This window comes from Ambystoma mexicanum, chromosome 11, assembly GCF_040938575.1.
Source record: "Ambystoma mexicanum isolate Mex_15411 chromosome 11, UKY_AmexF1_1, whole genome shotgun sequence".
NCBI classification, from domain to species: Eukaryota; Metazoa; Chordata; class Amphibia; order Caudata; family Ambystomatidae; genus Ambystoma; species Ambystoma mexicanum.
Window position 1 is genome coordinate 1,414,016,029 of NC_090934.1, and position 23,710 is coordinate 1,414,039,738.

Consider the following 23,710-nt stretch of genomic DNA (forward strand, 5'->3'; position numbering starts at 1 on the left):
GGACATGTGTTCATTTACATACTTGCCATTGGGGTTGTATCATGTAATTGCATTCACTATGTGGGTGGATGCAATCCTTGCCTGGGTGTTTGTGCTGGGTATGCTGCCCATTACTGCCATGATTGAGTATCGTCAGGACCTGGGGGCAGAGGGACATGTGTGGGTGCATGGTGGAGGGTGCCCCTGGATGGTGGGGGGGTGGGGGTGGTGGGAGACATGAGTGGGGGCCTGGTGGAGGCTGCCCCTGGTTACTGGGGGGGTGGGGGTGGTGGGAGACATGAGTTGGGGCCTGGTGGAGGGTGCCCCTGGTGGCAGGGGGGTGGGCGTGGTGGGAGACATGGTGGGGGCCTGGTGGAAGCTGCCCCTGGTGACTGGGGGGGTGGGGGTGGTGGGAGGCATGGGTGGGGGCCTGGTGGAGGGTGCCCCTGCACTGCTGGGGGGTGGGGGTGGTGGGAGACATGGGTGGGGGCCTGGTGGAGGCTGCCCCTGCACTGCTGGGGGGTGGGGGTGCTGGGAGACATGGGTGGGGGCCTGGTGGAGGCTGCCCCTGGTGGCTGGGGGGTGGGGGTGGTGGGAGACATGGGTGGGGGCCTGGTGGAGGGTGCCCCTGCACTGCTGGGGGTTGGGGGTGGTGGGAGACATGAGTGGGGGCCTGGTGGAGGCTGCCCCTGGTGACTGGGGGGTGGGGGTGGTGGGAGACATGAGTGGGGGCCTGGTGGAGGGTGCCCCTGGTGGCGGGGGGGTGGGGGTGGTGGGAGACATGGGTGGGGGCCTGGTGGAGGGTGCCCCTGCACTGCTGGGGGTGGGGGTGGTGGGAGACATGAGTGGGGGCCTGGTGGAGGGTGCTCCTGGTGGCAGGGGGGTGGGGGTGCTGGGAGACATGAGTGGGGGCCTGGTGGAGGGTGCCCCTGGTGGCAGGGGGGTGGTGGGAGACATGGTGGGGGCCTGGTGGAGGCTGCCCCTGGTGACGGGGGGGGGGTGGGGGTGGTGGGAGACATGAGTGGGGGCCTGGTGGAGGGTGCCCCTGGTGGCGGGGGGGTGGGGGTGGTGGGAGACATGGGTGTGGGCCTGGTGGAGGGTGCCCCTGCACTGCTGGGGGGTGGGGGTGATAGGGGACATGGGTGGGGGCCTGGTGGAGGGTGCCCCTGCACTGCTGGGGGTTGGGGGTGGTGGGAGACATGAGTGGGGGCCTGGTGGAGGCTGCCCCTGGTGACTGGGGGGGTGGGGGTGGTGGGAGACATGAGTGGGGGCCTGGTGGAGGGTGCCCCTGGTGGCGGAGGGGTGGGGGTGGTGGGAGACATGGGTGGGGGCCTGGTGGAGGGTGCCCCTGCACTGCTGGGGGGTGGGGGTGGTGGGAGACATGAGTGGGAGCCTGGTGGAGGGTGCCCCTGGTGGCAGGGGGGTGGGGGTGGTGGGAGACATGGTGGGGGCCTGGTGGAGGCTGCCCCTGGTGACTGGGGGGTGGGGGTGGTGGGAGACATGGGTGGGGGCCTGGTGGAGGGTGCCCCTGCACTGCTGGGGGGTGGGGGTGGTGGGAGACATGGGTGGGGGCCTGATGGAGGCTGCCCCTGGTGGCTGGGGGGTGGGGTTGCTGGGAGACATGGGTGGGGGCCTGGTGGTGGGTGCCCCTGGTGGCTGGGGGGTGGGGGTGCTGGGAGACATGGGTGGGGGCCTGGTGGTGGGTGCCCCTGCACTGCTGGGTGGTGGGGGGGAGACATGGGTGGGGGCCTGGTGGAGGCTGCCCCTGGTGGCGGGGGGGTGGGGGTGCTGGGAGACATGGGTGGGGGCCTGGTGGAGGCTGCCCCTGCACTGCTGGGGGGTGGGGGTGGTGGGAGACATGAGTGGGGGCCTGGTGGAGGGTGCCCCTGGTGGCAGGGGGGTGGTGGGAGACATGGTGGGGGCCTGGTGGAGGCTGCCCCTGGTGACTGTGGGGGTGGGGGTGGTGGGAGACATGAGCAGGTGTGCAGGGTAGTCCCCTGTTTTGTGGGCTGCCTGCAGGGGCCGTCGAGGGTGTACAGGGAACACCTGTGAGGACCCACCCAGCCTAATCGCGTGTGTGACTTCCCACGCACCCCTGTAATACACGTACCAAGCCAAATCGCGTGTGATAATTCCCGCGCACCCCTGAAATACACGCGGCCAGGCTATTCGCGTGTGGAAATTCCCGCGCACCCCTGAAATACACGTACCCTGCTGTAATCGCGTGTGGGACTTCCTGCGCACCCTGAAATACACACGCCCAGGCTATTCGCGTGTGGAACTTCCCGCGCACCCCTGAAATACACGTACCCTGCTGTTATCGCGTGTGGGACTTCCCGCGCACCCCTGAAATACACGCGCCCAGGCTATTCGCGTGTGGAAATTCCCGCGCACCCCTGAAATACACGTACCCTGCTGTAATCGCGTGTGGAACTTCCCGCGCACCCCTGAAATACACGCGCCCAGGCTATTAGCGTGTGGAACTTCCCGCGCACCCCTGAAATACACGCGCCCAGCCTATTCGCGTGTTGAACTTCCCGCGCACCCCTGAAATACACGTACCCTGCTGTAATCGCGTGTGGGACTTCCCGCGCACCCCTGAAATACACCTACCCTGATGGAATCGCGTGTGGACCTTCCCGCGCACCCCTGAAATCCACGTACCCGGCCAAATCGCGTGTGAGACTTCCCGCGCACCCCGGTATACACGCACACATATTTTTTGTCAGCGTGTCCGTGTTTGTGGGTACCCCTTTGCACGTCATTTGTCCTGGAGGGCCACAGTATAGGACATTCATCATGGCAGTATATGGGTGCTATTTGTTGGCGCACCTTTTGGCGCACATTTCTTACAGCCGCAGAGACGCTACCGCCTGCTTTCTTGTGGCGGTCGTGTTTGTGCCTGTGCGCTTGTTTGAGCGTGCGCTTTTTTGCCCTATTCTATTCCATGAATACGTGTTGTAGGCGAGCGTGTGGGCGTTCCGCGCACTTGTGCCCTGTACTTCCCCCGTGACGCCCACGTTTTTGCAAGTTGTTCCCCATTCCGAGTGTTACGCCCGTGTTCCGCCTACTTTTGTTGCGTGCGCCGCGCTATGTGCGAATTTCGCTGTGGCCTGTGCGATTTTCGCTGTGACCTGGCGCACGCTGTTAGATGGCCTGTGCGCCAACGTGCTCGGCGCACTTTTTATCGCACATCCGCTGGTTTTCACGCGCACGGACTTCCATGAATCGACGTGCGCTGCTTTTCGTGCGATTTTCGCACTTGCACTGCGATTTTCGCTATTCCACTGCGATTCGCACGTTTTTGCCCACTTGCGCCGCGCTAATTATTCCATGAATCGGCCTGCAAGTCTCTTTAGCCCGACAAGGATTGGCAATACATAAAAAGTATGGAAAATACTCCCTGAAAGCAGTGATGACATTTTACCGCCAAAAGGTCATAGCCATTTTGTCGTATGGGAGCGAAACAATGCTGAATATATATAGGCAAATTTGGAACCAAATAGAAGCGATTTTCTGGAGGAAAATCCTGTCTCTAACGGCATCATACCCAATGATACCAATCAGATTTAAGCTAGCGTTACAAGCATTGGAGTCAATTGGAAACATCTAGACTTATATAGGAAAACACTTGTAGATTATATAATACCGCAAAGAGACATCCTGCCTAACAAGTTGAATCCATCAAATTATGCTTCAATAAAATCATGGAAAACGACGTGCATACAACTACTGCGCAATGCTGATGTTACAAGCGAAACGCTAATCAGTCGACCGATCAAAGTAAAAAATAAGATACAACGTAATGATTTGATCAGTACCATAACTATGCACAGTAATGTCAATGCTATTAAGATTAAGTTCCAAGAGTAGGGCCTCTATCAGCTGCGTCACCCAGCCCTCCATTAAGAGCATCCAGCAGTATAGCAGAACAGCTGGGTCTGTTTAGTGGCGCTAGCAAGTGAGCCATTTCATCATTAAATCCAGGCATATCCACAGGAGGACGAACTACAAATATACCATTAACACAGCTGTTGTTCTTTGGGAAGAGCTTAAGATGGACGGTTTCACAACCACTACAGCTGCTAAGTTATTCAAAGAAGTGAAGATTTATCCTAGCAATGACAGCAACTCCCACCTCCATCACCACATTCCAGATTCTTATAGTGGAAGAGTCTGTTGGCACCGCAAGATCTATCTTGGTTCAGCTCGAGTCACTAAGCCATGTTTCGGTCAAAACATAGTACATCAATATTATTCTCTGTGATATAATCCCAGACATCAATGGCATGTTTATTCAACGACCCTGCATTCAGGGGGACATTTTGATGGATTATTAAACACATATGGCGTGGTATCCACAATCATGGAGGATTTACCTTCTTCCCTAGCCATCACAGCTTTCCTGGGTTTAACGTCAGAGATTGTGCTATCCATGGTTTCATTATCCACAAGTCTTTAAGCCTATCTTTAATCACATTTCCCATAGCAGTACCTCTCTGTCTACCATTAAGATTGTTGTTTAGTATTTGGTCATTTGAAAAATCTATTTGTAGGAAAGATCCTTTTTTCTCCCGGCTTAGTATATGCCCTTTAACTGATGAATGAGAAAAGAGTCAGCAGGATATACATTGGCAGCAGGGGCCATTAGTACCCGACCATTACTTGAAGTCAGGGATATCTCATCCGAGACCCTTGAGTCATCTTGCGTTTTATTAGTTGCTTCCAAGGGATTAAGTATAGGATCACAAAATGTTTGATTAATGTACCTGCTTACAGTTGCCTTGCGCGCTGCCTTTTGCGCTGCTAGTAACAGACGGACCGATGGATGCAAGCCCATGGTGGAATGCAGCTAAAGATAAATGTGTAGAAGGACCACAGTGGAAAACGTACTAGCACATTCCTATGAATGGGGACAACTAGCACCCCATCTGTCCAGTGCCCCATATCCCCATGTCCAGCACAAACCAACACGCAAGCGTGGCGACGCGAACCCCCCTGCTTACGTAGTTTAGTGCATCTCCTCCTTTCAGGGAAATGGAACTGTCTTTCAAAAGAACTACTACCAGTGGAAACGCAAAGTGAGCGCATCGTTTTTGCTGTTATGCCAAACTGAAACCCCTAGCCTGCAACAGCAATCACTGGTACAAAAAGGTTTCAATTATACAGTTTCATAAAATTCATGAAGTTCACAATTTTGTAAATTTGGATATAAACAAAGCGCTCCACCCAACCACACGTGCATACAAAATAGCTACTAACACTGATTAAAAACAAAACCTTTTTTGCCACAATCTGATTTCAGGACTGCCTTTCATGCATTAGCACTGTAGCAAATGGATGGAGGAAACCAATTCCTCTGAGGGACCTCTACCTCAGAAGTGCAATACACCACAGTCCGCTTAATCGCGGTCATTAAAAAATGTACCATATCACCCTTACCATGGGATGCAACACTAGCTGCCAACACCAGCTAGGAGACAGGCTAACTGGCTCTCCACGCTCGACAAAATCAGACTCAAAACCGCCTAACATTCAAGTCCCTCAATAACTCAAACCTCTCTGTCAGGTAGCGAGGTGCTAGCAAAACACTGCCACTCCGACCCACTAGAGCGGCTTACACTAATTGTCTGACAGTCCTGCCCCTTCAAACGAGTAACTATCGGCAGGAACAGTTTCCCTGTTAAAGCCGCCAAACTCTGGAACTCCCTTCCACCCTACCTCAGGGTGAACCAAACCTACCCACATTTCAGACTACACATTATCAACTGGCTTAAATCTAATGATCTCCAAGCCCAGATTAAACAGAGGAGGTTCTCCTAACCTCTCTCCCCCACTTCCTGTTTCCCCACAAGCTGCTTTACACTTATGATGACCTTTATTGTAACTTAAATGACGCTCTGTATTGTATCCCATCTTTTTTGTTTATCACTGTAATATATTTGTAATCTGCAAACTTTGCTATTCTCTATACGCTAATATGTAACTATGTAAGCTTAAAATCTCCTTGTCCTCGCGCCCCGATACCTCGGTGTCTGGTGCGCGTTACAAATAAATAAACAAACAAAGCAGCCCATATCATCTTTACAGTGTCTTACATTACTCTGAAGGATGTATCAACTTAAGGCCTGCTGAATCTAGCCATGGAGCTAACCATCTCCAAAGCTAAGTGCAGTACCAGTACCTGCAAGGTTGGGAGACAAAACTAATAAATGCCAGAAAAGAAACAAACACCAGGAAAATACAATGGGCCTCGTCAAGAGTTGGGCGGTAGCCATTAAATGCAGTGGTAATGCTATTAAAGTCGCATTTAAGGGCTGACCCTATCATGAGTCGGGTGGAAAATTAGATTTTTACCTCCAGCTTTTTGCTGGAGGTTTTGGGCCGTTTTTTGTGCTATTAGCGCAGCACTATCTGCACCACCCCAACCCCATTGAGTCCAATGGGCTACTTGTGATCCGGCGCTAATTGGGCCGGACTGAGTAGCAGTAACGCTATTTGCGCTGGCGGTATCCCAACACAATTAGTGCAGCGATACCGCCAACCTGGTGATGAGGCCCATTGTCACTTATGTGCTGACACTGGAACAACATTCCAGTGGACATTCATATGGCACAAACCCTCAAACAACAGACCATGCAGCCCCTAACTAACTTCTTGTGCCCCTTATGGAGAGCACCATACAAACTATCATGTCTAAATATAACTTGAATGCACTCTGTTGCTTCCCAGCTCGGTTTACGCTATGTAAGTATGATGTATGCAAAGGGGATTACCAACCAGAGTCTAAAGTGAGCAGTATTTTTAAAAATACCAAATTATTTTCTGAAATAAAGATACAGGTGTGACAGATGCTCGAGTTCACAGCACAGCCATGGTTGGGTCCAGAATATTCTATTTGATAGTTACTGCCCCATAATGGCTTAAAAGTAATAATGAGGAATGCAATTTGATACAGCACTCAGAAATTCTGTAGCAGTATTCATTCGACAACCTGCCTGGAATGTGGTGGGGAAGGCTTAATTTTAGGTGCAGTGTGCTATCTGAGTACCCATTGCCTGGAGACACAGGAGTGACATTAGCCAGGAACACCGACTTGACAGTGGAGATCGGAAAGCTGGGTGTCGTCGGAGAAGGTCACGATTGTAGTGAGGAGAAAGGTTTCATGTAAGTGAGAACCTTAAACCGGTTCCAGGACTATTGCCATCGGAGGGAAGGGAGACCCAGCATGAATCGCAGACAAGATGAACTGAGTGGTTCTCGGCCTTTGGAAGTAAGCCACCCAAGAGAGGTAGGTGTAGGCTAGCCAGGATTTTGCTGCCAGAGGGCTGAGGGTATTGACCTGGCCGAATGACTGGTAGGAGGTAGGTTGGGGAGGCAATATATGTTCTTAGCAGAGGGTGAGGGTACATCAGCCCATTGTGTTCTCAATCTGCATCAAGTACTGATAAGAGGGTGAGGGCTCTACAGTCCCATAACACCCCTCATCCAGATTAATATTTACCAAGAGGTTTTGTGTCCAACAGCCCCTCAATGCCCTATTAATTTCTCTAGTACCTCTAAAGGGAGGGGTAAAGTCCTCGAAAAGGTTGGACTAATTAAGTAGAGAGTATACGTGGCTTGAAAAAGACAACTGAGTTTCCAGAGATCCTCTAGAAGGGCAATGCCACTTCTGAACTTGTGGCCAGATGCTCAAACGAGCTGCACCAGTAATTGTTTACCCTTTTGGGAGGGAAGATAATGGTCTACTGATCCTGTTCACAAAATGGGTATCTCATAGGTGTCTCGACAGATGTTTGAACGCAAGAAATAGAAGCCCCTTCTGCACCCTTTGTTAAGTGCTCGCTTAGAGGCTAGAACTTTTATGGGCGAATGTTGCTTTAAGATAAAAAATAATGTTAGCAGTGTCCCACTGCTCTGCAGCCTGTAATAACTGTCTGGGTAATGAGCGCATAATAGAGTACTGATTTTAGTAAATGAATTTAAGTTTATTTTATGGCTGCTCTACCCATGTCAACCACCTAGCCAGTAGGTAACTTAAGTTTTAATTTATGAGCCAGCATTTCATTCAGGGATCCATATCTATTTAGTTATATGCATGATTAATTAATTATAAGTCAATCTAATACATTATTATTCATTAACATGTAAAACCGTGCAAATGTTTTGAGTGTCTGTCATTACTGGTGTTTTCTATGGTATTTCACAGTAGGAGTAGGGGGCTGAATGACACCAAAGAGTCACTGTTACTGGGGCTTATACCCAGCCCTCCTACTTTTAGGTATGATATGATTGGTTATTTATATCTCGCTTAATACCCAAAGGTTTCTAAGCGCGGACCCGGGATTGAACCTGTGTTGCTTTGTGTCGCCTTGCTTTCAAGGTGAGCGCGTTGCCCCTCAGCTATCCTCCCGGGAAATGTTGAGGCCCTGTCTCACTTATGCCAAGCAGATTGTGACAGAGACGCACAGGTAGCTTTCGCCCTACTCCTCTCCTATTTAAAAGGTGACCCCATCTCTCTCATACCCCCATTAGACCCAAATAAGAAGATAACGTGTTATAAAAAGAGGATATGCGAGGCCATCAGAAGCTAGTGTATTGAACTCAAACTCAAACATTCATGGGTCACCGTAAAAGTAAATGCAATTCGCTGTATTTGCACCGTGTCCCTCAGAAAGCAAAGCTAACAATGTTGCTTCGGAAGTCATTTTAAAGTGTATGGGCCAGATTCTCAAAGCTTTCTTTGGTGCAGGAAATGAGACGTACTGGCGCATACCTTTTGTTGCACCAAAATAAAAATGTTCCATATTCTGAAAATGCATTTTAGTGTGCACATTCCTGAACTGGGCATGTGTTATTTTTAAGTGTCTCTGCAGCAACGTGAAACACTGCTGTCGCACATTTCACGTCGATGGGCTGAAATATGGCCCCAGCACCCACTTGGGTGCAGGAACCCTGTCATAGGAGCACATTACCGAAACTAATTTAGGCAGGGAGGCTGGCCAGTGCATCTTTTGCACAGTACCCAAGAAACGCTGAGGTCAACTTTGTTAATAAGGCGAAATGCACATTTCTTAAAGTGTCACAAGCAAATAAAAAGCGCATTCCTCTGCACTTTTCTTTACGTGTGCCACTTTATGTAACTCTGGCCTAGATTGTGCCATATTTACCAGCAAACACGACATCCACATCAAAAATGTGTTTGCGTCTTTTCAGTGCAGTGTTAATTATGCTTCAGATAGGAGCTTTCATGCCAAAGTAACCTTTGCAATCTCTCTGGCCAATCAAGTCTCTTCTAGACGCAAGAAGTGTCAGGCTTGGGCGATAGCAGAAAAGACATATCAAGTGTTAATCTAAACTGCGCCTTTGTGCATTACTATGAAGGCAAGATCTATATTCCGGATTCATGGACCCTGATCTGGTAACGCACAAACTAGAACTGAGATAGCCCCTTGCTGGAGTAGTAAATAAATAAATATTCTAAAATACAATGAGAACTGGGAGTGGGGAACTTTTCTTTCCAGGATCGTCCTTGGAAGTAGTGTTTTAATATTTCTCATGATACTGGACTACGTCTCTGTCCTTTTTTATGATTTTCTCTTTTAGTGGACTTTTCAAGGCCACCCCATTCCCCGACTGGATGTGGACAAGGATTGTTCGTTATGAAGTGGGCTGCATATGCTTCGCCACATGCCCTTCGCTTAAGAGGGTGAGATCCGAAGTGCATTGAAATACATCATTTTCAACATAGATGGAGAAAACGGATTAAGGTGTCTGCATGATAAAGCGGAATAGGTCTGGATGGCAGGGCGGGTCTGTTAGGATGTAGAGGGTAAATCACCTTGATGACATCTAAACCTATTGAGCAGAAGTACTTTTTTTGTTTTTTAAAAGCAAACATGAAGTCTCAAGAAAGCAAAGTTTCAAGTAAATCCCAACGAAAAAAAATGATAAACAAATTGGATAAATCAACCCCTACAAGTAAGGTCATAAAATTGCACATATAAAACGACAGCCATAACCATCTTTATTGATGGAACATTACCAATCTTATGAAGGTCCAAAATAATGATGGAACTTTTAAGTGACTAAAGTATTTTCAAAGTGTACCTGGGCATTCAGAACACTCCAGCTCCTACGTAGCACTGCACACTTTCATTCAACAAACTCTTTTACAATGCACACGTGCTACATACATTCAGTGAAGGTTGCTAGCAAGGTAAGGAGAGTACTCACAGCTAAACAGTACTCCACTCTGATGAGACCACAGTCAAGGATGGAGGGTGTTACTGGAGGGATTTTCAGGGTTTTTCCATTCCAGCTATCGGTACTTCCGGAAGCAATGTGGTTTCCACGCACATTTGAAAGCATCTGTCGGATGGTCTTGCTTTTCCCGTTTGACCGATAAGTCTGTGTTTGAAAAATAGCAGCTTTTGGCACAATTAGGCGAGAGGAGCAATTCTCAATCTCTGCGTAGATTGGAATGGCTTCACCTGTAGGACAGAAAAGGGTCAATATCAATGCTACGGGTCTTGCAAGCTTGGCCACTGTAGGACAAATATGAGAAATGGCAGCTAGCTACAATTTTAAGAAATTGAAAAAGTAAATAAGGCAAGCCTGCAGCAGCAGAACATCTGTGCTCAATACTTAAGTCACATGCATGGACAACATTGGCTATAAAAGAAGTGACTCAAAGCATCGCATGCATATCTTCAACACCTGATGCAAAAAAAGCTTATTTGTTTAACACAGAGTGCCCTTTTCACCATTTTTTAGTATTGCATATTGGGCAATTCATTCCATATTACATGGCCTGCGGTAGCAGCCATGTAGTTATGGTTAAGTTGCTAAACACATAGGAAGAGCACTTTTTGGGCGGCTTATAACTTTGCTCCCTCTGGACGAATCCTCACCAAACCTTGCAAAAAATGTATATGGCTCACTCTGAATTCTTTTGCAAAGTTTGGTGAGGTTTGGTCAAGTGGGGAGGGGGGAGTTATAGGAGGGGTCCCAAAATTTCTTTTTCCATAGACTGAATAGAGAAAAAAAACTGCTTACGCCTACAGCCCAAACCACTGGACGGATTTCCACCGAATTTGCGGCAGGAGCAGCGGATTGGTCCCGAAAGTGTGCTTTTGTAAATTTGGTGGATTAAAACAACTAAAAAGTAGGTCCCAAAACATTAGTGATATCTAGGTCCGTTCCGCTGGCGCACTTCCCTGTTCGGTCCGCGGACAGGACTCCGATTGGCTTAGAGGGCAACGTGATGTCCACAGAGATCAGATGTGCCCACTGATTGGATGGTGAAAAGCGTGAAGTGCGTCAAATCTTTGGAAACGCATGCCATCTTGGATTCGCGGACATCGCAGTAAAACATATTAAAAAACACAACATTGCACTTGTCAACCTTATCAAATAATCTCTGCGGAGGGGAGGGGTGATGAGAATGGGATGGGATATGGCTGCAAGAAGCAAACGGGTGGTTTTTGTCGCGAAAGTCCGCAAACAGTATGGATGTTCGCGAACGGTCCTGAAAAGTTCGGGGACACTTCAGATGTTTGGGGGCAGTTTTTGGATGGCATATAACTTTGGCACCATTCAATGAAACTGCATGAAATTTTGCAATTATATCCCTGACCTGATTCCGGGTGAGTTTGCAAGATTTGGTGGGAGTCTGTCAAGAGGGGGGGGAAAATTAGAGGGGGAGTCCCAAAATATTGTAAAGGCTTATAATGTGTTACGCTCACTTGGTATCCATGGGGACGCCACTCAGCCCTGGTTGGATGATATGCGCCTCAAATCCTTTCCCCGATCCCTGGGTAGTGCCTCCGATGGAAGTTGAGCCTGAAATACAGGAGAGCTGAATTGAAGACTTAACTCTCTATGGTAGGGTGTCTGCCCACCTCCCTTGGATTCAAAACCTTCCCTTGGCCCTCTCCTCACATTAATTCCTTAGAAGGCGTGCTCTCCGTCCTGCTCTTCGTGGCAGGGGTGCTTAGTCTCGTGTGGGCGTGAGCGACCAAGTTACTTCACTGGTGCAAGCCCTTTTGAGTGTCTTTAAGGTAGGTCTTGCTGCTTTGCAGTCTTTGTATTCTATTCTGTTCTTTCCTTCCTTCCTTTTATTGTTATTAATGTCTTATTTCTTCTCTTTAGGCATGCAAAGAGATTTTGGCGTTTTTCGTGCGGGTTGGAGTTGAGCACGAGCCTGTAAATAACGGCGCGATGTGCGCAATGCTGTCCGGTAAGTAATGCGCGATGCGCGGCGCTGTTTTGCCTTGTGTATGCTAACCTGTGTCTTTCCCCTTCCTTCGTAGGCCACAATGCTTTTTGCCGGTTGCAGTGATGTTCCGGTATGATGCTGAACAAGAGGCGACTGATCCGGTAAGAATCTTGTGATTTTCGTTGTTCGAGTGGAACTGTGAGTATGTGCTCACTAATGCTGTTCTTCTCTCTCCTCTTTTCAGGTTGCTGCGTTCCGGGAAGCATGCGGTGCCCAGATGATGGCGTTCGCTGGATCGAATGTCTCCAGGTAAGCAGAATCAGGAGCCGACGATGGGCTGGAGACAGGATGCTACTCACAGGTAGGATTCCAATAACTATGTTCTTTTTGTCTCTGCAGGCACGCGATTCCAAGGATAGCTGGCACCAAAGAATACTGGAGATCCAACTGAACATGGTGAGCGTTACGCTGCAAACAGCAGAAGAACGCAAACTGTGTTCTGCTGTTTGGGTGTGGTTTAAATAGTCTTCAGGTAAAGTAGTCCAAGTAAAGTAGTCCTAGGTCAGCGACACCCTAAATACTATACCGCATAGCTCAGTTCTTGGGAACTGAACTATGTGAGTGCCTCCATGTTGACTGAAGCCCCCAAGAAAGTAGTTCCAAGTAAAATGGTCCCAACCTAAAGGTGTTCTCCATAGTGATTCTGAGCCTGGTGCCAAAGGCGCCAGGACTGACTCCAAGGGAGGCTCGGGTGAGATTTTAAGGCCATAATGGAACCCCGAAACCTGGCCCTACCTGGCACGCTGACTTGCCAGTGGGGGTCAGGGGTAGGGATCATGACAGCACTCCCCCCCACCCCCCATCCCCAAGGCCCCTCTCACGTTGGTTCTTCTGCCTGGTCCTGGTTTGGTTGGATAATTCTGATGGAATTTTTTAATCAGACGTGATGCATGGATGTTTTCGCTAGGTTCCTAGGATCTGTCTTGAGGGCTGTATCCTTTCCAAATAGGTAATATAACTTGCACCCGGTGTATTTGGAGTCCAGGATATCCTTCATTTCGAACTCTGGTTCTCCGTCGACCAATACTGGTTTTGGTGGTGTTGTAACCAGAGTACCTGGATGTACTGGTTTCAGGAGTGATACGTGGAACACAGGGTGAATTTGCATGTTGGATAGGAATGCTAATTTGACGGCTACTGGATTGATTATGGATTTGACTGAGTAAGGCCCCAAATACAGAGGACGAAAGGTCCGGGTTCCTTTTATGGGTACATATTTTGATGCTAACCAAACCTTGTCTCCAACTTGATAGTCGGGGGCCTTTCTACGGTGTTGGTCAGCAAATTTCTTTTGTCTGTGCTTGGTTTGGAGCAAGTGTTCAGCTCCCTTTTTGAAGGGCTGGGAAATGGTTGTATGTAGGTTTTTAACCGATTGCATTTCCAAAGTGTTTGGAAGATCCAATTCAGAAGTACGTAGGTGTCTACCATATAGGATGTAGAAAGGGGTTTGTCCAGTGCTGGAATGTAACGAATTATTATAAGCATATTCTGCTATCCATAACAAGTCCTTCCAATTTCCTTCCACTTGGTGCAGCATGCAACGCAAGTTTTGCTCGAGTGTTTGATTATTTCTTTCTGTTCAGCCATCTATCTGAGGATGGTGACTGGTGGATAGTCGGATGTCGATTTGGGCCATCGAACAGCACTTTTTCCAGAAGTTGGACACAAACTGAATACCCCGATCAGAGATCAGAACTGATGGAAACCCATGTAACCGTACAATATTTTTCAGGAACACTTGCTAAACTAGATGCATTTGGAAGACCCTTAAAAGGTATAAAGTGTGCCATTTTTGAGAATAAGTCTATGACCACTAAAATAGTGTTGAATCCTTGACTGGGAGGTACGTCTGTAATGAAATTGAGGGAAAGTGTGTGTCATGGAGCAGGAGGGATTTTCAATGGTTGAAGAAGACCAGCTGGTTTCTATTTTTGAGATTTATTTTGTGCGCAAATGCCACATGACTGGATAAATTGGATAATGTCTTTATGCCAAGTGGGCCACCAGTAGTTTTGTTTTACTTTGGCTATGGTTTTGGCAATTCCAGTGTGACTTTCAATCAGGGAATCGTGATAACCTGAAATGACTTGCTGTTGTGATTCTTTTTTTGGCAAATATAAACGGTTCCTACAATATGGTAGTTGATCTTTAACTGTGTACTGTTCTCCTTGAGCACACCATTCTAGTGAAGTGTTAGGATCCATTAAATGCTGAATCTTGTCTTGAAGTTCAGTCTGTGTCAAAGTTGTTGTAAGGCCTAAGAGTTTGTCCTCTGGAATGATGGCTACTGGACATAGAGTAGTATATACCTTTTCATCAATGCCCATGCGGGACAAGGCGTCCGCCTTTCCATTTTGGACTCTAGGTCGATATGTGATTACATAATATTCGGCGAAGAAAAGGGCCCACTGTAGTTGACGTGAAGATTGAGCCTTCGCTGTTTTTAGGTATTGCAGGTTTCGATGATCTGTTATTACAGTGACCGTATGTCTGGCTCCAAGGAGATAATGTAGCCATGCCTTAAAAGCTGATTTAATAGCCAAAGGTTCTTTGTCTGTGATAGCATAGTTGAGCTCTGGAGGTGAAAATCTTTGTGACCAGAAGGCCATGGGATGTAGCTGGCCAGTTTCAGGGTCCCTTTGTGAGAGAACAGCTCCAATAGCCATACTAGAGGTATCTGTTTCTACGATATAAGGGAGGTCTGGGCGAGTGTGTCGTAAAACTGGAGTGGAAGTGAATTTTTTCTTAAGCTCTTGGAAAGCCTTCTCTGCTTCATCGGTCCACTTGAATTTCTTAGTGTTTTTTCATAATAATGATGTAATTGGATGTACAATTTGAGAGAAGTCTGGGATGAAATCAGGGTTAAAAGTTTGCAAAACCCAGCATACTCTGGATTCCTTTAAGCGAAGTTGGTGACGGCCAAGTTAGAATGGCATCTTTCTTGTGGATGTCCATTCTGATGCCTTTCGGAGTGAGGATGAAACCAAGGAATTCAACTTCGGTTACATGAAAAGAGCATTTTTCGAGCTTGGCATACAGTTGATGTTGGCGGAGCTTGGTAAGAACAGAGCGGACGTGCTCGACACGGTTCTGTTTTGAGGCAGAATATACTAAGATGTCATCAATGTAAACCAAGGCACAAACATCGATGAATTCCCGCAGGATATCGTTCATGAAGTACTGGAATGCAGCGGGAGCGTTGCAAAAGGCATTACCTGATATTCATATCAGCCTTTTTTGGTACAAAAGGTGGTTTTCCATTCATCTCCTTCCTTTACTCGAACCAGGTGATACGCCCCTCTAAGGTCTAGTTTGGTATAAATTTGGGCATCCTTGACTTGGTCTAATAATTCGGGAATGAGTGGCAGTGGATAACGATTCTTTACGGTGATCTGGTTTAGTGCGCGATAGTCGATGCAAGTTCTCAAATCTCCTTCCTTCTTTGGTACGAAGAATAAGGGACTGGCTGCCGGTGATTTAGATGGGCGGATAAACCGATTTGCCAAGTACTGGTCTAGATAAGATTTCAAATGGAGGTTTTCTGGTTCTGTAAGTGCATAGATTCTGCCACAAGGAATTTGCGCACCAGGTAGGAGGTCAATCTGACAGACGTAGTGCCTGTGTGGTGGTAGCGTATTAGCTTGTTCTTTCTGGAACACATCCTGAAAATCTTGGTATTCACTTGGTAAAGTACTAGTCGCGCCAAGTACTAATGCCGTTCTGGGAGTCGCAGATGTGCATAAATCGGGTTCCTTCTTTCCTTGGTAATAGCAGGTAAGAGCACAGTCATTGGAAAAGGCCCGCTTCTTTGCACGCCAATCTATTTGAGCATTGTGAGCTACTAACCATGGCATCCCTAATATTAGTTGAAACTGAGGAGCCTTGATGAGATCAAAGGCAATTGATTCTCGGTGTCCGACCCGGCACAGTAGGGTTGGTGCTGCTGTACATTGGGTTACTGGTCCAGAAGCTATTTCTGTCGCATCCACAGTGGTAACCTTTTCAGTAGTCAACTTTGAACATAAGGGAAGCCCCATCTCTGCTGCCAGTTCTTGATCTATATAATTCCCAACTGCTCCGCTGTCTATCTATGCTTTGACAGCATGCATCCGAGACAGTTGTTGGTGATTGGTTAGGATCATTGGTATTGTAAAGTGTGAGGTCGGTGGGTCATTCTTCTCACTTGACAAACTGACCGCTTTGCTTGCCGAGCTTGTTAGTTAGTTTTCCGACTCCTTATTATCTTCCTTCTCTGTGGCCCCTACAATTCTCCTTGGAGGTTTCACTGGGCATTCTTTGAGGAAGTGCCCTGATTTTCCGCAGTATAAACATAGTTGCTGTTGCCCTTCTCTTGTCTCTTTTGGTTTTTGTTAATGGGGGTCGTACATGTCCGATTTGCATTAGTTCTACAGTGTTCTCCAATACACGTGATGCATTGTCCTTTGACCGAACATACATAGCTCGAGTTTCTAATCTAGTCTGGTCTGCCTTTCGGTCTTGTAGTCTGTGATCTAGTTGCACAACCAGATTGATGAATTCAGGACAGTCTTTAGGTGGGTCAACCACCTAAGCTAGGACCTCCTTCAATTCTCCCCGTAGACCTTGAGGAAATAGCATGGTTCTTTTGTTTTCAGGCCACCCAGCTTCAACGACCAATCTATTAAAGGTTGCTATATACGTCAACAAGTCTTGATTCCCTTGACGGAGTGATACAAGTTTGTTGTCTAATGCTTGTCCTTGGGTATGACGAGCAAAGAGTTTCTCCATTTTCATATGAAACCCCCCAAAGTCATGTAACAATGGATCATCTTGACTTACTAATAGTACCGACCAATCCGCAGCACTACCGCTCAGATATGACAAAACTAACGCTCACCTGATTCCCACAGAGGCGCTGATCTCGGCTGGGCTGCTATCGTTTCTTCAATTGAGAAGCGTAGAGCTCGGACGACTCTCAGGACTGGGCTTCCTCTTATCGAATGTCTGACTTGCAGGGTAAGTTTTCTGCAGGTGGAAGGAAAAGGGTTAATCACCGTTTGAGGGATTCCTTCTCCCACCAATCGCCAGTTTCTCCCACAGCCTAGCTTTCTACTTGTCTCGGCGAGCTCTCACCTTAGGCGTATAAATGCTGAGCTCTCCAACCTGCGTCTGGTAAAGGGGTGCGTGGATTCCAGTTACGTCACTGGATGAGTTCAGTGTTGAGGCTCAAGTCTTTTGCGGCCTTAGTTGTGGCACTGGTGCTGGGATGCCGAAGAGCGATGCCGCCGTTACTGCACGAGCGGATGCCTGTAAGTATACTGTAGTCTTTAGGCTTTAAAAGATGGGTACCTCAATAATGTCCCTTTTCCTTTGTTTCAGGCCTCGGGATGCTGTGGGCGTAGTTTTCCGTTGCCGCTGCACGTGCCGATGCACGTAAGTATAATGTTCGTTGGCTGCTTTTAAATGGCACCTCTAATAATGTCCTTTTTCTAGTTTTCAGGTGCCGGGATGCTGCAGGCTTTATATCCGTTGCCACTGCACGTGCCGATGCACGTAAGTATAATGTTCGTTGGCCGCTTTTAATGGCACCTCAAATAATGTCTTTTTCCTGTTTTTCAGGTGCCGGGATGCTGAGGTTGATGCGGCCGCTTCTGCGCGTGCAAGAACTGGTAAGTTAAGATGAATGCGACTGCCTTCACCCGAACCCCTTTTTAATTATGTCCTTTGCCTTTCAGGTGCAGAGAAGCTGCCGAAGAGAAGGCCGTGGTTAGCTCCGTTGCAATCACGGATGGATCGGGTAAGCGGGCGCGGCTGCGAGCGAGTTGCACTTTTCTAACCTTATGTTTATTCTTTGCAGGTTTTGCCGGTGACTGGATTCCGGGATCTGGTAAGTATTGTTCTGTGTCTTTCTTCATCCACAGGTTGCTGCGCGGAAGCTGAAGATGACTCTGGACCTGGAATGCAGGAGCCGACTCGGTGAGCGTCCTGCTGCTGCTGCAGAATAACGCGAAGCACGTGTTTTCCATCGGGCGTGGTTTAAATAGCAGAGAAGTGCTTCCAATGTGTGTTCTTCCACCGGTTCCACCCAGGTAAGTTCCTGAATGGAGGGAATAGTTCCTCCCAGCCCTGATGGCTGGGGACTTCAACCAGACTGGATTGTTCTGGGTAAATATGCAGCATGGTCTGCCTCAGGTAAGTCCACCCAAGGATTATTACACTGTTTATCAATGTGAGCCCGGCGCCTATGGCGCCGGGACTGAAACCCTTCATGAGCCTGGCGCCAAAGGCGCCAGGACATGGTCCAAAGGGCCCCTGTAGGGGTCTGCTGGGTCCGGAGTAGTGGAAGACGGGTCTGCTTCCGGGAGTAGCGCCCATGACAAAAACAAAATCAACCCGCACCTGGTCATTGGGAAATGCACCAGGTCTGCAAAGAAAATGAAGACGACACTGGTTCATGAACGTAGTATACTTCCTGGGATGCCCCGTGAATTATTCAGGTGGAGCTAAAGGAACTGCCCAGGGAGAGTTATTTGTACTGGACTGTTTGATGAGATTGGTGCTTGTGCCGGCTGAATGTTTCCAGGCAATGGGGTTTGTCCTGCCTGTGATTGGAGTAATTGTCTACTGATTTAATCGGTACGATCTTTAGTAACAATCAAATCCCTCCCGAGAGCATTGGTTTCTTGCCTGGCTGAATGAACTTCGGCACATAACTGCCCCAACAACTGAGCCAATTGGTCAATTTCTGATATCTCCATGACGCCCAGGTGGATTATGTTATTTAGGCTTCGCGTTCTGTTACGCTCACCTAGTAGCCACGGGGACGCCACTCAGCCCTGGTTGGATGATATGCGCCTCAAACCCTTTCGACCGATCCCTGGGTAGTGCCTCCGACGGAAGTTGAGCCTGAAATACATACAGGAGAGCTGGATTCAAGACTTAACTGTCTCTAGTAGGGTGTCTGCCCACCTCCCTTGGATTCAAAACCTCCCCTTGGCCCTCTCCTCACCTTAATTCCTTAAAAGGTGTGCTCTCCGTCCTGCTCTTCGTGGCAGGGCTGCATAGTCTCGTGTGGGCGTGAGCGACCAAGTTACTTAACTGGTGCAAGCCCTTTTGAGTGTCTTTAAGGTAGGTCTTGCTGCTTTATGGTCTTTTTATTATATTATGTTCTTTCCTTCCTTCCTTCCTTCCTTCCTTCCTTCCTTCCTTCCTTCCTTCCTTCCCCTTATGGTTATTAATGTCTTATTTCCTCTCTTTAGGCATGCAAAGAGATTTTGGCATTTTTCGTGCGGTTCGGAGCTGAGCACGAGCTGGTAAATAAAGGCGCGATGCTGTCCAGTAAGTAATGCGCAATGCGCCACGCTGTTTTGCCTTGTGTATGATAACCTGTGTCTTTCCCCTTCCTTCGTAGGCCACGGTGCTCTTTGCCAGTTGCACTGATGTTCCGGTATGATGCTGAACAAGAGGCGACTGATCCGGTAAGAATCTTGTGATTTTCGTTGTTCGAGTGGAACCGTGAGTATGCGCTCACTAATGCTGTTCTTCTCTCTCCTCTTTTCAGGTTGCTGCATTCCGGGAAGCATGCAGTGCCCAGATGATGGAGTACGCTGGATCGAATGTCCCAGGTATACAGAATGAGGAGATGACGAAGGGCTGGAGACAGGATGCTACTCACAGGTAGGATTCCAATAACAATCTCTGTAGGTACGCAGTTCCAAGGATAGCTGGCATCCAAGAATACTGGAGATCCAACTGGACAAGGTGAGCGTTACGCTGCAAACAGCAGAATAACGCAAACCGTGTTCTGCTGTTTGGGTGTGGTTTAAATAGTCTTCAGGTAAAGTAGTCCAAGTAAAGTAGTCCCAGGCCAGCCACACCCTAAACACTATACCACATAGCTCAGTTCTTTAGAACTGAGCTATGTGGGTGCCTCCATGTTGGCTGAAGCCCCCAAGAAAGTAGTTGCAAGTAAAATAGTCCCAACCTAAAGGTGTTCTCCATAGTGATTATGAGCCTGGTGCCTAAGGCGCCAGGACTGACTCCAAGAGAGTCTCGGTTGAGATTTTAAGGCCGTAATGTAACCCCGAAACCTGGCCCTACCTGGCAGGCTGACTTGCCAGTGGGGGTCAGGGGTAGGGATCATGACAAAATGTGGTGCCATTTGACAAATCTACACAAAGGTTTGCAAAAAGATTATAGATCTAGATGTTTTCGTAAAGTCTGAATGATTTTGTCAAGTGGGGGCTAGGTTGTATGACGATTGTATGTGCATACATTTGACACTTTTGAAAAAATAAAACATGGGTGGATTTCCAGCAAACTTGTATAAGGAGCACTGGCAAGGACCTGAAAGCATGGTTTTGCAAATGTGCCCGTGTTTTATTTTTTGACAAGTGTCATAATGTAGGTACAAAAAATAGTGGTATATCTTTGGTGACTGAGGTGTAGCCTGTGGCCATGGGCAGTGGCCAGATTGTCTGGGTCATGGAATAAGGTCATGATACGGACAATCCAGCTACTGGCCATGACCACGAGGGACAGCACATGGGGTTAAAGTGGCAATGTCCAACTACCACTGGCTTTGTGGTAAAGTTATTCGAAATTGAGATAGATTTCAAAGGGAAGAAAAATGTGCTTGTGGTAATAAGGTCATAGGGCTCTCTTTTCGCCTTCTACAGGCTTCCATGGAAAGCAAAGAGGGGCCCTGTATGGAACCCCGCCTTCCCTTTCCATGGTGGCCATCTTGGAAAAGGATTTTTGTAAGAAGAAAAATCCTTTTTTTTAGCACCCTGGGTTCCCACTATTTGGGAACCTAGGGTGATAATGGCCTTCATACCCCATTACAGGGGCTGGAATGGGGGGGGGGGGGTAATGGTCCGGAGACCTCGCTATCCACCCTCGCTTCGCTTGGGCTGATAACTTGGACTGCCGGGCCGGTATCCACCATTCAGTCAATGGAACGGAGGATGAAGGCCACAATATTCCCATTAGCAGAACACAAAATGCAAATGGAAATGTTGGAAAATCTTGAGTCTATACGTTTTTTTTTTTAGTTCTACTTTTTAAATGTGAAAGGTGGTTCCTAAAGGAAAATTTCTTTTGTTGTTTTTTGATGTATTTTTTTTTGGGCAGGAGAGGAAATGAGAGAAGAGGCACCAAACACTAATATAGAGTGGGTAGGTGGACAGGGGAAAATGTTGCACGTGTGTTATTTCTAAGGTAAGGGGCAGTGTTTCTCATGCTCCTTGATTACAGCAGCGGTGGTGGCTCTTGGGGAGGACGGATGACATTAGCTGATGCCATTTTAAGATAAATAACAGTTTTGCTAAATGTATGTACTGTGTACTAGATTGTTAATGGATAATGAGTAGGAATAGGTGTTGGAGCTGTGGAAGGGAAATTTTAAAGTTGAAAGTTCCTAGATCAGTAGAAAATGCAGTTCAAAACTGTCCGCTAAGCACAGATCTTATCGTGAAGTGCGGATAGGTTCTCGGACACGTCATAATGCTAGGTGTCAGCGTATGGTCGTGTGGCACTGTCCGGAAGGTCCCCAACGAGATATTCGTAGACGTCTACAGATGCAAAACTACTTGAAATAGTTGTAAAAAGTGTATAGAGGTGTTAAAAATGATTCTAGAAGGTGTGAAAGGGCAGTGTTTTAAGGTGACACTGTACATTGGACACAAATATTGCTATATTGGGTAGTATGATATTAGTAAGTTGTAGGAACATAGCACGCATTGGTAAAAACCCATGAAATTAACTGAAAAAACTTTGTTAAAAGGACGTTATGGTTAAGTTGGACTAATAAAAACCTATGAAAGTCAATGAAAAACGTTGTTAAAAGGGACGTTATGTTTACAAGTAAAACCGAAACCCCCCTGAAATTCGCCAGTTATGGTAAGCTAAGCAACCATAACTTGCGCCACCACCGTGCACTGCGAAGACTAAAACACAGGACATCAAAGATGACATCATTTGTTTATCCTTACCTGCAGCCCATGTCCGGACTCTGAACACCACCAACTAAACCACAGTTGACATATATGCTCCAACCCGGATCGCCTTCGGGTTGTAAAGCCCATATCTAAGCAGCAGGAACATCCTTGTGGTTCTTAGCACTTGTCAGCAGCACGAGTCTGCAAAGAACCAGGATTTTTCAATATTTGTAGAGTATTTATTCAGTAGGAGGGCTGTAGAGGAATGTGCTGGGCTATGATAGCATTTTTGGTAGTTACTCCTGCCAATATACATAATTTGCATATACAACTGTTCTGCAAAATGCTAGCTGCCCCACGCTGCGGCTCACCTTTTTCCTGCAGCCTCCTTTGCTCCAGTACTGAGAAAAAATGAAAAAAACAGCTCTTTTTGTGTGCCATTGAGGTTTATGTTGCAAGGCCTTCACTTGTGACTTTCAACAGATCATTAGAGCGGGTTATTTAACTGGTACTGCACCTGCAACTGAAATCTAATAACATATGGTAATTTCGCATTGTGTGCTCTTCCATCCACCAGAGTCCGTTTTTTGTATGCTTATTTATGAAGGCGGATCTTCCTTTTCTCCTTACTCTCTCCTTTCTGTACTCTCTGGTGAGGTTTGTGGGCAGTTCATGAACAATAAAAAACTATCAATACAATTATGCTTTCTTATGCATCATTTAATCTTCGTTACAATGCATTAAAAAAAAAATGAATGGGATATGTAAGGAACCAAAAGTAAGGCAGTAATAAGTTTCAATATGAAATAGGACTTTTATTGTCAAAATAATAGTTGGAGGTGTTGGGGGAAATCCTCCCTGTGCCTAGATCAGAGGGGTTCCCTGCCTCAACAAAAGTAATGAACGTCTGTCGGGATGTTCAACCAGAAAGAATCCTCCGTCCAGTGTCCAAATCCCTAAACTGGCCCTAACACGCTAAACTAAATATAATGAGTATAAGGTGATTCTGCAAGCTATGTACTTGTAGCTTTCTTTCAAAGTTTTAAACAAAGTTTGAAGGTGCAGAAAAGAAAAGGAATTCAAGGTCCACGAGAGGAAGGGGTCCTCCCTTCCCCAATGTATCTTCGCATATTCCACTGTCTGTCTGGTACCGCTGAAAAAAGGGTCAACTAATGTTCCACTGTTCCAAAGGGGCTCTTCCCCTGCATCTTTCTTTGTATAATATTTCACTACTACTGGGACGACTTCGCCCTCGACTTCCACCACTTTTTATGCTTCTATAGTTTCAAGGAACAAAACTCTTTCCCTTTGTTCCTTTTATTTTCACCATTCAACATTTTAACACAGTTCAAGGTTATTCAAAAAGGGGTGGGGGGATTTTTCCCTTGAATCTTCTTTAAACACACAATTCCTTTGAATGTTCAGTTCCTCACACTCTGTATTTCAATTAGTCTAAAAAGGGAAATGGCTCTTCCCTTTTCCATTGACTGTTCCTCTTTCTGCTCCGGGTGTACTCTCCTGCCAGCGTATTGCG

General features: G+C 47.3%; 1 protein-coding gene across 1 annotated transcript in view; it reads right to left on the reverse strand.

The window, feature by feature from the left end:
• The window catches only part of ARRDC4 (arrestin domain containing 4), a 204,741-nt gene that overhangs the window by 73,148 nt on the left and 107,883 nt on the right, over nt 1–23,710 (reverse strand). Inside the window, exon 5 of the mRNA XM_069625058.1 lies at nt 10,216–10,472. Coding sequence (XP_069481159.1) covers nt 10,216–10,472 — 257 coding nt within the window. The remainder of the gene's footprint in view (nt 1–10,215; nt 10,473–23,710) is intronic.